The sequence below is a fragment of the Solea solea genome, chromosome 1 (genome assembly GCF_958295425.1).
Source record: "Solea solea chromosome 1, fSolSol10.1, whole genome shotgun sequence".
NCBI classification, from domain to species: domain Eukaryota; kingdom Metazoa; phylum Chordata; class Actinopteri; order Pleuronectiformes; family Soleidae; genus Solea; species Solea solea.
Window position 1 is genome coordinate 18,703,440 of NC_081134.1, and position 19,015 is coordinate 18,722,454.

The window sequence follows — 19,015 nt, forward strand, 5'->3', positions numbered from 1 at the left end:
CACCTTCCTCCTGGTCCACATGGACTTAAATCGCGTGCCTGCTTGCGCGTAGTTGCGCGTGGTAGGAAATCCCGCAACAAGCGCTCCTTCTAGACCAGTGGATCAGCTGCACCGGTCACAGACGCGCTCCAAAGCCTCCTGTCCATAGCTCTTTAACACGCTGTCAGCACTACAAGGATAGCGAGATGCATTGAGTACGGTGTCCAGGTCAGAAATTATGCTCAGATTCTCCGATGGGAATCTTTATTTTGTCGCACAACATTTTTCTATCCGCCCTCCTCAGCCAGGAGAACTCCCGCTCCCACTGAACTCGCCTAACCTCCTTACTGCCGCTTCCTCGCTCCGCTGAGGCCAAGGGCTGAGTTTGTCCTTCATCTGCATCTATCCCTCTTTTATCAACATAGTTTTTAGGGGTGTGAATTGCAATCTGTCAAAATGACGGATGGCTCTCAGATTTTTCCGTCACCGTTTTAAAAAAACGGTCAATGGCGGAAAATATTCGGTTAACGCGACCCCTGATGGGGAGCAATGGGGATTAGGCATCTTGCTCTGTTCCTTGACTTGTCGTGGATTCAAACAGAACAACCCTCAGGTTACAAGCCAAGATGGGGAAAATAAATTGAACAAATGCATTGTGTCAGAACAACTGTGTGTTTCAATGTCGGGGGTTCAATTATGGAACAGTCTAACATGAGGAAAAACATAAATCAGTTTAAAAGAATATACAAAAATCCATCCATCTTCTACCGCTTTATCCTCCACATGAGGGTTGCGGGGGGAGCTGTGTGTCCTGGACACCCTGGACAGTTCACCAGTCCATCACAGGGACACATACAGAGACAAACAACCATCCACTCTCACACCTACGGTCAATTTAGAGTGTCCAATTTACCTAATCCCCATATTGCATGTTTTTGGACTGTGGGAGGAAGCCACGGGCCGCCCAGAAATAAATGGACTGATTGAAAATATAATGTGCTCCTCCTCAGGTGACAGCGACAGGTTGGTGTGTTTGGAGGACGGACTGTGGTCGTTCCCCGAGGCTTACTGCAAGATCGAGTGTCCGGAGATCCCAAACATCTCCAACGTCAGGCTGCTAACGGCCGACTGCGTGGCCTCGGGTCACGACGTCGGCTCCGCGTGTCGCTACAAATGTGACCCGGGTTTCTACGTGAAAGGGAGCCTCACGAAGAAAACGCCCAGGTAAGTGTCGGCGGAGTTATTGCAATTCAAACGCAAAGTTAAACAAGCTTTACCATCATATAAGACCAGGACATATAGTTTTTTTTTTTACTGTTTTGTCTTATATTATATTTGTGTAAAATGACTTAATGTAAAAACTCCACATGCAGCTGCATATCTTTATGAGTTATGCTGCCACCGATGCACAATTCTTTATGAGTCCAACACAGTGATGCAGCAGCAGCAGCAGCAGCAGCAGCAGCAGCCATTAAAGAGCTGTTCTTACCTCTGACACATGAACCAATGTACATTTATATTAAAACACATACTGCTGCATTTATACTGCAGAACTGGCAGAGTCTTCAGAGTCTTGTGTTTGATTTTTTTTACCTCTTATTTAATCAGTTAAAGTAATGTGAAACAATAGAGTGTGCGGTTCTGGAGTTTGGTGGTTTAAAGACGCATTAGGCTTGTTTTCAGAAGCCTGTTTTTAATGCACACCTTTGCATTTGCACATAGTATATCCAAAAATGATTCTTGAAATATCAACATTTTTCAAGGTTGAGGGAGGTAGAAATAAAGCATGATATTCAAAAATGACGTGACTGAAACGCAGACTAAAGTGGAAATGGAGGGTTAGTGGAGGAATGTGTGGACTGCTGAGGAATCCACAACATTCACGACTTAGAGCAAGAAGTAAATATTACTGCAATAAAAGAAGGAAGAAACAACACATACCAACAGCTACTGGTGCTATTTATTTACATCATACATCACATCATATCTCATCCCGTGATGACACCGTCTGCTCATGTTGTTACTAACTAACTACCAATAGTCGCTGGACTACGGAGCCCCAGACATGACAAAAAGCTCTAATTTGTGGCCACAAAATATTAATTTGTGGGTTTAGTGTCATTCCCATCAACAACCTCCTCACTGGAAACTGTGACACTAAACTAAAATTTACCAAGATATTCACATATTCGAACTTCTGCAGTCAATAACATTTTAAAGAAACATTGTTGAAACACATGTGAGACACATTTTGAATCACAGTGATGTGGACAACGAGCCACAATCTCATTTTCATCCAAAAGAGCTGGAAAAGGCTTCAGTGAGACCGGAGCGCAGTGACTGTCTTTTATATAACTTTTTGTGAATATTTATCAGTAATAATTGTCAAAAATGTCACTATAATACATTGTAGCGTCATTTAATGTCACAGCGGTACTGTACATGATGCGACACCTCTCAGTTTGAAAGAAAATATGATTTTATATGATATAATTTAAATGTTATTGATCGCAGGAGTTCAAATCTGCGAATATCTGTCTTCTATCTTCAATCTTTTTTGGAAAATTTGGGTTTAATTTTTTTATACATTTCAATAGAAAACTTTGTCATGGATACAAGTGTTGGGACACTGGTCTGGTCTTGGTCTTGACTCGGTCTCACCCTGCCTCGGCCTTGGTCTTGTCTCGGTCTCGACCCCTCAAAGTCTTGGTCTTGTCTTGGTCTCGATACACCGTGGTCTTGGTCTCGACTTGGTCTCGGTTTAGGTGGTCTTGACTACAACACTACTGATAAACGCAGCATTTCCAAACATTAAGCTGACTTTCAGCGTGTTTATTTGCTCCCGCTGTCACCACAGGAAGTATTTCAAGTTGGAGTGCCTGGAGGGGGGTCAGTGGGAGGAAAGTGGCTGCGAGCCCATATCCTGCCCCGCTTTACCCGACGTATTCCAGGGCATGTACACCTGCACCAACGGCCTGTACTACGACACCGTCTGCACTCTGCGCTGCTCGGATCCAACGGAAAATGTAAGTTTGTTTTATTTAGCAGCTGTCTCTTTCTCCAGGTCAGGATTTACAGGGTGAGAAACCTCGCGTTCTGGTGCAGTTTGCTCGTGTTGTTCTGACAAAAGTGAGCGAAAAGGTCTGGTTTGCTTTACTGTGAAAAATGCATCTTCATCTTTTCTAAGTTTCTGCCTGTGAAATGGAAAAAATATAAAAAGAATAAAAAGGAATGCTCCACAGAAAGAACTGGTCTGAATCTGATAGGCGATACGCTCCAGCCGTTTCCACCAAAACAACAGACGCCACAAAAGCTGTGCGCACGCGGTGGCTGCGGTTTGAGCTGCAGTCACGCATCACTGACATTTTGTCATGGACGTGATGCTGCTCTTTTTCTTTTCTTTTCTTTTTTTTTCTCTCTTGACTTCAAGAGGACTCATTTTGGGGATAATTCCGTGGTATCCATGCATGCAAGTGTGAGGAGAAAACACAAACAAATAAAAGCGGTGCACTTGCAAAGAGATGACGTGGTTCGAAACCACTTCTGTGATATATTTTTCATGAAGTCCTGGGAGAGCAATCATGTGAATTCTTCTGGTGCCCACTGTGTGTTTAAAAGACACATGAGACAAAAGCATTTACTGGTCTTTCAGACAAAGACATTGATTCATTTTATTCAGTTGAAAATGTCATTGTATGCCGATGACTTATGTCTAATTCCTGTCTGCGTGGGCAGCTTCATACTTAAGATTGTAAAACCACAAGAGCAGAATGATGGATTCATCTTTAACCCTTAGAACACACAGCATTTTGGCTGCTTTTTTCCATTACTTTGTTTAAATGTACAGTATATACAGAGGCTATAAGAATGTGCAACATAGAGTGTCTTATATCCTTTTTTCCAGCACAACCCAAAGGCAATTTGATGAAAAAAAACAACTATATAAACACACAGGAGCAAAAAGTACTCAAAATGTTAAAAATAGGATTTAATTTGTGAAATATGGATAAAGTCACAGTTCAAAGTTCACTTGGCTCATTTTTCTGAACAAGAAGAAAAGACAAATTTTGTGACTTCCGCACAATTATTGCTACTTTGTATCACGACTAAAAATGCGATATAAAATGAATCATAACTTTTGACTCAACAACACATTTTTAAAGCATGAATATGTGACTTATAGACACACACAAGCAATAAGGGTTAACTGACCGAACCAGTAAATGGTTTCTATTTATATGTATTTTCTAGTCTTGGTGACCACTCAAAGCTGGTTTACAGAACTTGTTTTCCCATTCACCCATTCATACATTCTTTTTTTTCTATCACACATCTTTCATACCATTTACATAGCAATTAGGAGTCATCAGCATGTAGGCTATAATGCATTCAGTAATCAAAAAGCCTCAACCTTTAAGCCACCGCTGCCTTATACATACTACATAAAATGATTATTTCCCTCATTTTATCATAGAAAAAACAATGGTATAATGCGATAAACAAACCAAATAACATTTTATAATAGTCACGTTTTATTCCTCCGTCTAATAAGGCAAACCTTATTAAACCTTGAAAGTGCTCTTCAAGCACTTTCAAGGTTTTAAAGCACCAGTGCCACCCCTCTTCCTTTATGACAGTGGTCTCAAACTTGCAGTTCGCGGGCCAAATCAATTCCACTTAATATCAACTTATAATGAGTTATTTATGTGTGTTTTTTATTACTATATTCAATTTGCATCATAAATACATTTGTATTGTGAACTTTGTTATCGTTCCATAGCAAAACAAACACTTTCATTGTGAAATGAAGTGAAATATCATCATCAATATTATTATTTTATACTTTTTTCACCGGCCCCCTACTGACCAAATTAGACGAGTTTGAGACCCCTGCTTTATATCAATGATCTGTGTCCAGATCGAGATTCGCTGCACGAAGGACGGCGCCTGGACAGCGGCGTTCTCCATGTGCTCCAGGCTCCAGGGATCCTGCTCCTCTCCTCCTGATCTCAACTCAGTGGAGTACAGCTGTGACCAGGGGATGGATGTCGGTGAGTAAAAAAGCCGATTTCAGCGATGAGAGTTTTCATCCATCAAAAAAAACTGTCCTGATTGCGTTTGCTTCCCTCTGTCAAACAAAATAGAGCCATGCACAGTAGCGTGCCGGTCCCTGGCTTTTCTTGTTACACACGTCTTGAATGAACAGACAAAACAATCATGGCGGTCGAGGGTGTTTTCGTCAACTCTTGTGTTTTTCCTCCTTCTCTCGCACTCGATCCCCGTATTTGTTTTGACAGCAGCGTTTGATTTCAGCTCACATAATATAAAACACTGAAGTCTGGATGCCAGATTCAAGTGTGGGACGGTGGAGACACTGGAGTCTGACTGGATACGTCGGTGTATTGATATCAAAGAAAGTGATGGTGGTAATGAAACCAAACCAGTGCCAGTGCAAGCGAAAAAACGTTTTTCTGACGTTTTTGTAAGAAAATATTTTTCACAGACGTGCACATAAACGCGATTTTGTTTTAACCAATTGTGACGCTTCTGGCAGAGGTGAGTAAATAAGTGTGATGATAATCGTTTCCCGATTTCCTTTTTCAACATCCATTTCAAACACAACATGTTGCAGTGCTATCAGATTAAACACATTATTTGTCCTTATAGTGACATTAAAACGCTAATAGTAGCAGCGATAAAAGATAAAACGCACCACGAAAGGTTGTTTGCTCCATGAAGGATGTAATTCTCACTTTAGCTTCTTCCACACTTAAATAAATTCCCTTTGTCAGTTGTTTTTCTGGTGTATTTAGCGGTTTGTGATCGCGAGTGGCATCACAAACCCTGTCGCTGTATTTCAGTCACACGGAGTCTGTGCTCCGGTCATGGAGGAAGTACTGAACAAATCTTTTTAATGAACTGATTCTAATGATCCAGTTACACTGAAAACAACTGCTTTACAAGTCACATGGTTGCGTGTGTGTGACGCGTGCAAAGCAAAGTCACGGCAGACTCCGCCCCACGTTGAGGAGGTACTATTTTGGTAGTGGAAAACCAACCTAAACCGTGCCGTGCCGAGTTGTTGCATCCCCACAAATGGCAACCTGAACTGACGCTGATAGAAAATGGGTCTCGAGCTTCCTCTGTGTCACCTTCTATCAAAAATGTGTTGTCATTGTCATCTCATCAGCGAAGTATCGCCCAGGAATCGGCATCGACGTCCAGATATCAACTCGATTACCGTATTGGAAATTTCCAATCAACACCAAGTCCCTGGATCCCTTATTTTTATTTATGTATTTAATCTTTTAAAAAAAAACCACTGTAGATCTAAAAGCTTATCCAAATGGAGCCATCTCCCACTCTGTGAGTGTGTGTGTGTGTGAACCCAAAGCAAATACACAGAGAAGTCCAAGGCTGCTCACGTCTCACAGAGCTACAGTAGCTTTGAAACATTTCATCTCTGCTCCGAGTGCCAGCTTTTTAAATTGAATCAATACAGCGCACGCTGAAGCACTTAGCATTTATGCATTTAGTGGATGTCCAACATTAAATGTATCATAACTTGACAGCTTAAAACAGCGTCGTTAATGCATCACACACACACGCACGCTGGCAGGCGGCCGAAATTAAAGCCGCAGTAGCCGCGGGAATAGCAAAGAGAAGTTGTTGACTGTGAAATTTTATTTGCAGGGTTGTTAAAACGCTAATATTTTGGGATCACGGCTCTTTGTCCTGAGCTGCTCTCGTCGACGATGAGGCCGCGGCGGCATCTCCATCTCTGAGACGATCAAACCTGCCTCCAATTCTGATTTTTCCTGACAGATAGTTTGTGATTTAATCTGCAATATGATCATCTTTAGCTCAATAAACATCACGGAGCATCGCCCGCCTACACCGTCAGAAGGTGGGAATGCTGTGTCAGCATTTCCAACTATTGTTTTGCCGTGTTCTCATCTTCTGCCATCTTTTCTCTCTCTGTCTCCTGCCACACTTTTCGTCCAATTTCAACAAATCATGCATCAAAAACGTTTGGCTCGTTGACGACATTCTCAGCACATGATCAGGTTCCTTTCTGATTTTTATACTTTTGGCCCGGAGGGAATGAATGGTGAGCGCAGATCAAAGGCAGCGGCGTTGGCACACGCGACTGCGCGTAATGGCGTTAAATTTACTGCCGAGAACATCAAGCAAATCAGTTGACATTGTTGTTAGTTTGATTCTTAATTCCAAAACATGCATGAACAACTAGGATTAAAAGCAAATTAGTGTTTGATAGTTAGTGATTGTATTTAGTTTGTAAGAATCCAAAAAAACATTTACATTGACATTTAAGCATTTAGCTATATAGAAGAAGTCTTTGAAAGAAATCCACTAGAAAGGAACAGTGGACTGACAGAGGGAGAGAGTGCAGAAGTGGATGCAAGAGCAGAAGGAGATGGAGAGTGCAGGGGAGGGGGGGTAAGGTAAGTGCAAGGACAGAAGATGCTCTTGGAAGAGCTGGGTCTTCAAGACCTTCTTGAAGATAGACATGGACGCCCCCTGTTCTGGTAGCGCTCGGTAGATGAAAGCAGAGTCAAAAGGTCCCAGCTTATACAACTTTAGTGAAGAGATTCTTGACGTACAGCATCAGTGAGTGCAGTTTGACGACTGAAGACTCAACATCTGTTCCATTCTGTTGTCTTTCGCTTATCTGGGTCTGGGTTGCGCGGGCAGCAGCCTTAGCAAGAAAGCCCAGACCGCCCTGTACACAGCCAGGGGGGATCCCAAGGCCTTCCTAGGCCAGTGGAGAGATATAATTCCTTCAGCATGGCCTGGGTCGGCTCCGAGGTCTTGTCCCAGAAGGACATGGCCCGAAACACCTCCCTAACCAAATTTCTCAACTACTGTTTGATATTGAACAATCAAAATTGGGATAAATGAACTCACGTTTTGCTCTTTGCGTTGACCCAACTGCTTGGAGTAACTATACTGGATTTTTACCGTCATTTAACAGCTTTGGAGTCATTGTGATGGTTAAATGCGGGGAGATTGGGGGGCTGTCTCCACTGTCCCCTACTGTCAGTTAGTGGAAAACCAGCCTCGCAAGATCAGGGACGCTGAACCCTGGAGTCCTCAGAATCAGGAGGTCTCGCAAAGTCTTGGGTCTCAAAAAAGAAACACAAATTGCTTCACGGAACTACAAACACACACACACATGCCCTAGCCAGGTACCAGCTAAAGATCAAGGCAATGACAGAATTTATTTTAAACATTCATCATGGCAGAGCTGGCAAAAAAGAAGCAGAGGAAACTGTTGTTGTGGAGGAAGCGAGGAAGAGGAAACGAATGTCTGACCGGGCGAGGGGCCACAAATCGGAAAAATCGGAAGCATGGGAAATGGATTTGGATCGACATGGCTCCACGGCTTGTGTTCGCCGGCTCTGTTGAAAACAAATGCACATGGGCAGGAGAGGGGGAAAGCGTCAGCCGCGGGTTTTAAGGCAGTGAGGATAAGGAGGTCGAATAGATGGATGCGATTGTGTCGTAAAAAGGGTAGGGGGAGGTCTGTAGAGAAAAAAAGGCAAAAAAAGCGACCAGACTTGCAAAGTTCTGCTTTAAAACATTTTTAAAGATTTTTAAACAGATAAAAGCTTAAGCTAGTTCCACACAGACCACAGATGACGTATGAGCCGGAGTTTTGTGACGTCAGTGTTTACACGTGAATAAATTCAAGTGTCATTTGATATGACTGTTTTCTACTTTCCCCTCTTGCAGGTGCTGTGTGCTACCCAACATGCATCGTGGCCCTGGACATGGACCTGCGTGACCCGGTGGCTCTGTCCAATGGCACAACAGCGGACTCTGTGAAGCACTGGATGCTGCCCACCCAAGTCCAGGTGAGGAGGGGAGTCATGCACATCACGTCTCTTTAGTTCTACTCCAGTGACTTTATCTGTTTTGGTTTTTTTTTTGCTTGAGTTCACCTCATTTCTCTTTTCTTTTCTTCACCAATGTCCAACAAAATACAGACAGTAGAGGTAGAGAGAGGTTGCTATGCCGATCGTCCTGCAGAAGTGAATGCACCTGTTTCTGCGTGATGAAGCACAGCACGGTGAAATATGAGACAGCTCGATTGGTTTAAATATCCATAAAGAAGAAAGGGATTGGGGTTCTATTGCGACTATTTAAAATGAATAATGCATTGCAACATCTGCTGGTCTGAGCAACAACACGGAGTAAACTTGGCTACTGTTTCTGACTGACTCACCTTCACCGATAAGTGCAAAGATCATTTACGGGCAGAGACGAAAACAACTCGCACTGTACACGAGACAGTGGACGTGCAGCATAAATACACGGATAAACAAACATCTCCACTCCTCACTTTTAATATTTATGTCTTTTATCGCCTTTATTTGTGATACCGTGTCGGGGAAATTACACACGGAAAATTTGATTTGTGTCTTCAAGTCTGTGTCTCACGTCTCCCAAAGACTTTTGGTTTAAAACTAATAATGTCTGAGAGGATAAATGAAGGCGAGATAATGACTGGAGATGAATTATGACCTCCATTTAAAAGTCAAAAGTCATTTTGTCCAAGAGTAATATAATGTGCTCATGAATCACTTTGAGTAAAGATCTATTAAAGATCAAGGACAATTTAGTCTTCTTGATTAAGCAACTGACTCATTGTCAAGAGTCAGTTGATAATGCAAGGAATAGCATTTAAAAGTGAAATAATATGCATATTTTCAACGAGTTTAAGACATTTGGGGCCCGTAAAAGATAGGAGAACATGCAAATGTCAACTTTGTATCCTCCCAAAGTTATTTTTTACGTCTTCTTCTGGACAGTTTCACATGTATGAAGATTTCTTGAAGCAATACCTTGTTTATGTAAAGTACCAAACAAAATGTTCTGTTTCTGTGTGGATAAAGAAAAACAAATTCCCTTCTTAAGTCCAATTAATGCGTCACTGCAATTCTACGAATATTACATGGATAAAAATAATAAGCCCCCCCACACATGTCACTTCATACTTCATTATCAGATACTTGACTTAATCACTGGCAGGACAGCACCTTCCAGAGTTGACTGGGAAAACATTGTAATTCCCCCGCTGTAGCAGCTAATCTCACACTTATCACACAACAAAATCCACCTCATGCGTCTATGACGGCGTTCGTTATCAATAAGTGTTTTTTGCATTACTGGAAAGCAGAGGCAGATAGCGCGAGGAAAGGTTCCAGTTGACGTCAAAGGGTTTGAGGAAACACACACACGCACACACGCGGATATCTCTCACCGACGGTGCGAGCATAGTTCAGCGTGGACAAACTCACGCGGCTGCCAGGTTCAGAGTCAGAGTCCAGAGTTAAAGAGCGCTGCTTTAGAGGTGGGTTATGTTTCCCAATATCATTATCTCAGGAATCGCTTCCATGTTACTGCCGCCGCCGCTGCTGCTCCATCTTTCGCCTGACTTTTTGGGTGGTCAGTTACGCCAGCCAGACAGTTACACCAGCCTTGCCAAGGTCAAATAGTTGGACGGCTGTTTGGTTATTTCTGCCACATTGAAGCATTGTCTTATCTTGAATACTTGAAGACTCACTGGCTGGGTCAGGCTGCTCAGGAAATCGCACAGGGAGGATCCACTTTCTCTTGCCATATTTGTTAGTCAATCAATAATATTTAAACCTTTTTTTCTTTTTGCCCATATGGGTCGGATAAAGCTCTTATCTGTCTTTGAAGCTGTAGTACGTCACTTTGAAATTTTAATGTGTGAGTCATAGTTCAACTCTTTAATGCTGTTTGTGTATCGGCCATGTAGCCGACGTCACAGTAAGCCAATGCATTGTGACGTATGCCGTAACATCGTGGTATCTTGTGGTTCTTTTTTATGCCATAAGTTAATGTAGATTGGAGATATTATTTGAGGGTGGAAAGCCTACAGTTTGTTGCTTTAATAAAGGTTTCCAATACGGTACAGAGCGCGTCTGGTCTTGTGTTAGATCTGTAGAGGCTAAACCTAAAGCTTAAAGCCACTGAGGGCTGCTAGAACAGGTTAACTTAAGATTGACGCGCTTGCCGGCCACTGAAGGAGACAGACGACTTCCTGGTTTGGTACTTTGCATGCTTCTTTATTTTTCTCACCATAACGATCATACGCAACATCCATTAACCGTGTGAACAAAAGTCCATCATGCACCATTTCCCAATACTGACTCGCCTGCCGTAGCGTGGCGGAGCAGAGCGGTCGAAAACTGTTAGCTCTTCCGACTAGCAACACCTGCACCCGGAAACACTAGTTCCCACCTTTGTAGCCCCTCTTCCTGGTGCACTGAGGACACCTACTGGCCCCTCACAGACACACACCCAAACACAGAAATGGCTCATACAAGATCTATGAAAGCAAAGCAATGGCAGAATAGAGCTGTGGACTGAGTCAGTTTGCTTACACCACCACGTCAGCAAAAATGAACGGAACGTGTTCTGGATTCCAGCTGCTGGAGTTCAATACACATTTTGAAATCCATGGACATCAAACTATTTATTACAGAACTCAAACTTGAGTAAGGAACGACCTTCTGATCAAGTTTAACTCAAAGTAAACTGGTGAATGCTTTACAAGTCACAATAAAAGCATGTCAAACAAACCTGTACATGCTTTAGTGGAGGATTCTGTACCAGAGATGAAATGATCACTACATTGCATCACTACAAGTGGAATCTGTTGCATGTGGATTCTCATCTCTCCGTCTTCTATGCTCTACCTCAGCAGATCTTTGGTGATACAGTCAAAAGTTCTTCCATTAGCCTGTCAACACAACTAACCATCATATTCACTTTTAATGAAAACAGCCGGTGAAGAGACAAGTTGCCTGACATATAACCTGGTTATATACCGTAATGCTGCCAGATATATAGTTATTGGATGTGAGCAGCGCCACTTCCTGCCAAAATGGCATTTTTCTTGAGTGTTACGTGTCGCGTGACTTCAGCTAACAGAGTCCTATTGGTGGTTTGATATTGAAACAGTTATCGTCCTTCAAGATTTCGGCATCCAGGTCCATCATTCTATAGCTACTTATAGGATGCTGTTTGCCACAGTGGTTTCTATTTTATCTCTTCCCTACAACTGCATTGTTCAACCATGTGCTTTTGTTTTTCAGAGCATAGTCTGTACAGGGATGATGAAGTGGTACCCCGACCCTCAACACATCCACTGCATCCCATCATGTGAGGTAGGAGCTCAAACAGCACATCGGCCCTGTACATCAGATACATGACCTTTGCCACCTTAATGCAATTAGACTTCCTGGGGTCCACCTTAAAAACATACTGAAGAGCCTCTATCGCCCCGTGTGAGCAATTACCAAAGCGTTGTGGTCGCTTTTCTGAAGAATGACCAGAACATTGCGGGCACTCTGGCCAAGCTTTTCTCCCTCACCACTTTCCGGTTTCACACACACATGTAGAGCAAGAGCGAGAGAGAGCGTGATGGAAATGGAGCCAAGTGCTTAACACGATAAAAGAGTTTTTTTTTCCACTTTGGTAAGTTATGTGTTGTTAATCTGTGTCTGTGCAGTACAGACACAGGCAGATTGGCACACGCGGGGCAGAGCGAGGCAGTCTTCAGGGAAGCACTGTTGGCGGAGCGCACGCCTTCACATTCACGTTCATGAGAAGCTAAAATCGTAATCGTGATAAAGATACCACTGAGCGTCCAAGGTTTATTTTTAGCAGTAGAATCTTACTTCTGAACCCTTTTCGTGGGGGCTGCTGTATGAAGCTGTCTACATTTTACCCGCGTGCTGTGAGCTTCCTCCGTTTCGCCTGCTGAGTCGTGACAGCCACCGCGGACACGAAAACAACAAACTGCTGGAGTCATGTAGGCTGAAAGCTTAATCAGCATCGTGTGTGAACTCATTTGGAATGAATGTCAACGACACTGGTTTATATTTAGAAGTGACAAACCATACAGTACCAAAAATAAATAAAATACACCAAAAATCCAAAATAATTCCAAAATAAAAGACACATAAATACACTAAGACAAACACTAAATGCAGTGGTTCTGAAACGTTTTATACTAGACTGCTTGGTGCAAACAGAGCTCATGTCAGCCTTGATTTATAATCTGTCCAAATCGCTGGATTTTGCATTGTTTTCATTATTCTGGACCACAGTTTGGCTGCGTACATGGTACACAGTTGTCTTCAAGCTGATAACACGCTGCATGTGTGAAAACACAGCGTGATACCTCTTGCTTAACCAACAGGAGTTTTTTTGTTTTGTTTTTTGTACTGTAAACATTCGGTGAATCATCTGTTCTTACGTAACGCGTCTCATACGTGCTTTTCAGATGCCTCGAGTTCACGGAGGATCTCAGGTTGGCAGCCGTCCCGTGATTATCAAAGCTACTCTATTAACACTGAGATAGGGAATACTTAATCCTTAACACAATTACACAATTCCCGGGCACTAATGTATTACATTTACAGCCACAGCCAGACTTTTTTCCCGACAGTATTTAACATGAAGCAAAACATGTTGTATCCCTGTTGTCATCACCACTCAAGATAACAAAGTTGATGTGCAATGTGCTTCAAATTTCATGACAATAAATCTCAGGCAGAAATTGATACTCTCTCACTTCAAACTTGAAAAGAATCCTTTTCAAACGGGTCCAAAGAATCTTTCCTTTTTTTTTTTGAAGGGGTTCTGGCACTGTCACATGTTATTATGCCGGCTGAGAATAGTGGGGGATATCTGATAAAGGGAAATAAATTAATCATTGGATTATGTCAGACGTAGATGAATGATTCAGGCTGACACCAGGCTTTTAAATCATTCTGCCTCATTTGAAAAACAGTCTGCCCGCTCGGCGCTGCAGCAGGAGCAGGACAAACTGTTGCTGGTTATTGAAAAATGTCCCTTTTCTAGTCAATGAAACACACATTTGTTTGTTTGTCCATAATATAATGTTCCTGGCTATTTCTGCCGTCATTTCTGCAACCCTTTGTATTATTTTGACCAGACATTTCAAGAGATACATGTTTGGTAAAGGAATCACAAGCAAATGTATGGTTTTCGCCACGGCAGATGATCTGCATGCTAGATTTTTCTTTTTTTATGCCGGATAGAGCTGCAAACTAACGATTATTTTCATAATCGATTCACCTGTCGGTTGTTTTCTCAATTAATCGAGTGATTGTTTGGTCCATAAAATCATAAAATCAGAATCAGAAAACGTTGATCAGTGTTTGTTAAACCTGGAAACGACGATGTCCTCAAATGTCCTGTTTTGTCCACAAACCAAAAGTTTTTAATGATTTCTTTGTTGTGTGGAGCAAAGAAACCGGAACATATTCAAATTTAAGAAGCTGAATCAATCAGTAATCTTGTTTTAATCATAAAAAAAAAAGCTTCAAACCGATTCATCAATTATCAAAATAGTTGACGATTACTTTAGTAAACAATTACTTATCGATTAATCATAACCGGGTGCCCTTTCTGATGCAACCCTCCCATTTATCTGGGCTTGGGACCAACACTAGGAGTTACCCCTGTGGGTTTGGGGTCAGTTTAGAGTGTCCAATGAAAAACACCCCTTTACTCAGGGGCAGTTTATAACCCAAATCTCTTCTGCTCAGCCACGGGCAATGTTTATAAAAATTCAGCAAATTTATTTGGCAAGTCATAAAATACCTCCATTGATCTACAGTATCTGTGGGTCTTGACCCAGCTGAGTTTTTTGGTGGTCCCCCTTTAGCTACTTTAACCATGACGCGGGGAAAGATTTTTAGCGCTGAGAGTTAGTTCTGGCATAACTGTTGCAGCTGCAATCCACAAGTAATTATACCTGCAGATCAGTTTAGAGTTCTCTCAATCCAAAACCAAAACGTTTTTCAATGTGTTTTGGTAAAAAAAATACCAACCAAGTAGCTCTGCCAGGTCAAAAGGTCATTTTTATTAATATCTTAGTTTATGATGCCTTATGAAAACTAACTTATCTGTCTACAAAATAAAAAATCTGCTGATGTTAACGATCACGAGGGTGTTTATTTTGACAGCAATCCAAATTTAGGGTCCAATTTTCGCACCGCATCTCACGATCTTCATTTCCAGCTGAATTTGCTGTGCAGTTGTCGTTAATAATTAAACTATACGAGGAGGATCAGCGTCACCTCATTTTAAATACACTTTGGGCTCTTTGTGAGCAAACATCCACTGTGAGAAGCCTGTGAGATTATTTCAAAAGCCCCCGGAAAAAAAGAAAAGGAGCTGATCCAGAGTTATGTGTTAAAAGTAAAACAAAAAGTTTATCTGTTGCCACCATCGGGCCAAAATTTACAAGAAATTAATCTACTTTTCATCGTCACAATTTCCAATAAATTCTTCAGAGTTTGGTTGTTTTCCCACCACAGAAACCCTTAGGGCCGAGTCATACTTCTTCATCTGCGTGTGTGCAGACACTCCGGTCCGCGCATGCTCCGTGTAGCTCAACACTTCTGAGTCCAGTTGGTTGCATTCTTTGGTCCAACGTTACCACGGAAACATTCTTGAGGTTATATGAGGAAGTCCACGAGTATCCACACATGCACAACAAAGAATACAAGGAAACGCAAAAATGAGGGCGATTTCCCGAGGAGCATTCTCCATCACTGGAACGGAAAATTACGTAGTACGTATTTGTAGAACGTTAGGCTGGAGTGTGAATGGAACCATGGCCTTGTGCACACATACAGAAATGTGAAGCATGGTAAGTATGATCCAGCCCTAAAGGTAAGTGCCCATCAATCTGATCGCCACAATCTGAAAATATGAGGAGCAGTAAAATGGTCGTTGACCCTTGTATCGTGGATTATCGTAAACATCACAGCGCCTGCCGTCCGCTGTAGCGGGACTATGGCGTTGTCGTATTCCGTATACTCTGCAGTTTCAATCATAATGAAAGTTTGTTTAATCTGCAATTCAGCATCCATCTAACGCAGAGCAATATTTCAACGACAGTAAATCAACTAACATCATAAACCCAGATAGTTTTTATTTGGCATTCGTCCGTTGGGTTCGGCAAAGGCTGGAACTACTGATGGAACACATAAACTGTTGATGTCTCATGGTATTAAAATATTCGTCCTACCTGCCAGCACTACATTTTCCCCTTCCACCTTCCCGTGAATGTTGCTAGGCAAAGCAGTTGCTTATAACCCGCTCCTCCATGACAACACTGTAAATTATACCAGACCACATGTGCTGCATGTGCACTTTGCCAGATCTCATCCAGATGCCATTGCTACCTCTCTTTCCCCTACTTTCTCATTATTCTCCAGACTCTGCCTCACTTTGCACTTTCATTTTAAAATAACACTTTGAAAATTCGGTCACGAGTCAGACTCAGCATCATATCGTAAGTGACTCAGTTATACAATAACTGCAAGGCTGGGACTGTACATTATTATTATGATATTTTTCCCAACTATTTTGAACATGGAAATTATTTTCACCACTTACCGATCACCTGCTGTTTGGTTCCACAAGTGATCTCTTCAGACTTTTCACAGCGTAATTAAAATGTTTTGTGGAGCAGTAAGTACAAAGAATGTGATGGCGGTTCCAGCAGGTCAATTAAACACATGCATCACTTCATATGAGGCATTCATTCATTCACTGTCCTCCACATTTCCTCCCACAGTCCCAAAATATGTAATATGGGGATTAGGTTCTAATTGGACTCTCAAAATTGACCGTAGGTGTGAGTGTGAGCGTGAATAGTTGTTTGTCTCTTATGTGTCCCTGTGATGGACTGGCGAACTGTCCAGGGTGTGACCCCGCCTATCGCCCTACGTCAGCTGAGACTAGCACAGCCCCCCCACCGACCCTCACATGGAGGAAAATGGATGGATGACAGGTCACCAGTCCATCACAGGGCCAACACAGAGAAACAAACAAATAAACAACCAATGAGGCATTTATTTTGATGGTGAATAATGTGCTTACCACCTTTATCACATCATCTGACTTCCAGAGATAGTAGGTTCAACAGTTCTACACAACGATGAATAATTTCTATTTCTCAAATGTCTTGTTAAAACTGTAGTGTCTAACTTCACAAATTGTCCATTACCTTCAAACGCTTTCTAAATGAGTTCACACAATGCTAATTAAGGGCAGCAGCTCCAAGCGAATCTCTGTGTTTAGATCTCGTGTTGCCTGGTGACATTCCCGCGCTGTGATCAGTTTTATTTTAAAGACAGATGAAGACAAATGCAGTGTTTGCACTTGAAACGCAGGACGTCTGCAGACAGTTTGGAGTCTGACTGAGACCTGGTCGCTCAGCAGTGTGTTGTTTTCGCATCACCAAAACTTCAAGTCTGTGGCCAAAGTTTCTTTTGCTTGACTCAGCTCTATTTTCTCACCGCTTATTCTGAAACACCTGCTGCAGTTGTTCGATTGAAGACTAATCCAACAAAAATTGGAAAATAAAACAAAAAAAAACAGTCACACACAAACACACACACACACACACACATACACATCAGACATGCCTGAGAGACTTTCCTGGAGAGAACTTCCTTCAATCTGGCACAAATAGGCACAAAAGAGCTCAACAGATTAGAAGTCGAGGTCACTCTGACCTCACAAACATGCGTCTGGCCAGAGTTCATAAACTAATTATGAACATAAATATATATTATGTAAGGCTGGATGGACAGGGAAGTACTTCATCTTGCCTTGTTGGCAGAGGCTTTCATCGATTTAACTGCTTTGCCTTTGGGTAAATTCTTCTCTGCCTATCCAACCATGCATTTTAAGGATGAGAAACATGTCAGATTTGTGGTAACAACAGACTATAAGCCAAATTTATGTTGCCCTAACCACATTTCAAAATTTCCAGTTGAATTCCACTGCTTTTGCAGGCTACTAATCTGTTAGCGTGAGATTATATCTCACCAGTATGCTCTTAATCTTATCCCACATCTTCCATTAGAAGCTTCCTGTTGGAGTTGCCTGGAAAAACTCCAGAGGGACGTCCAGATGTGCCCATTGGAAAAGTTTTACAGCTTGACTCTGAACTTTTCTCTGGAAAGACCTGCCATTCCACGTCCAAGATGTGTGGAGGTTACAACCTTACAATCATCAATTTATTCTTCCTTTTGCGAGGCGTTGATTTGCTGATACTAGCTGTTTTTTGAGCTAAAGTAATTGTATTTCAACAGCCTAGGGATTTGTCTTCAAGTCACAATTAAGTGCCTGCATTTCCATTGTAGCCAAAAAAGACCAGGAGGTATTAGACAAATTAGTGTGATGACTTGTGAACAACTGGTGACTAAAATAAACTTTCCACTCCAATCCACCAGGTGGTGGTAATCCAGAGGACAACGCAAGGCTGTTTGACCGTTCAATTCAAAATAGATCATTCATAAGAGTCATTATGTCATTATGATACACTGTCTTGAGCCTCGGACACACTGTGATTTATAAAAAGTGGACATAGTGTTAAAGTTTGCCAGATGTGGCCAACCAGGAAGTAAAAATACACTGACGAGCCACCAGGAGGATTATTTTCTGAGGACTAAATGGTCCCAATCTCTGCTTCCAGGTCTTCTCCAATAGAAGATAATAACAATTATGTAATTTATGTTCCAATTTAGATTAAAATAGACAATAAAACATGACACATACTACAATAGTGTGGCTGATAGCTGGTATTGACCAATAAGTACCTGTTTGCAGGTTACATCTGTGTATTTCTCCACCCTCAAAACATTGCTGGCTAATCTGAAAGTTTCAACATGGGAGTTCAGATTGTTATGGGTGATGTAACTTGGCTGAGTTGTCTAAACTGTGCAAACTGACAGCAGCATCTTCCAAGTTCCTCTTGAGCTATGATCCGCTTTCAAAAACTTTGAGTCGCTCCAGCCATGAGCTGCATATAGTTTCACTCACCTAGTTAGAGAAGCTATACTAGCATTCAGTTATTATTGAAACTCAAAAGGTGTTTAGTTTGTCCTTAGAGAAGACCCACTCTAGGTCAGAGGGAGAAGGCAAT

At 42.0% G+C, this 19,015-nt stretch overlaps 1 protein-coding gene across 2 annotated transcripts in view; it reads left to right on the forward strand.

Moving 5' to 3' along the window:
- pappa2 (pappalysin 2) overlaps positions 1–19,015 on the forward strand; it is an 85,127-nt gene that overhangs the window by 55,321 nt on the left and 10,791 nt on the right. For both annotated transcript variants that reach the window (XM_058623965.1, XM_058623973.1), the window contains exons 21-25: positions 990–1,203; positions 2,837–3,005; positions 4,898–5,030; positions 8,737–8,858; positions 12,132–12,203. In XM_058623965.1, the coding sequence (XP_058479948.1) occupies positions 990–1,203; positions 2,837–3,005; positions 4,898–5,030; positions 8,737–8,858; positions 12,132–12,203 (710 nt within the window). The remainder of the gene's footprint in view (positions 1–989; positions 1,204–2,836; positions 3,006–4,897; positions 5,031–8,736; positions 8,859–12,131; positions 12,204–19,015) is intronic.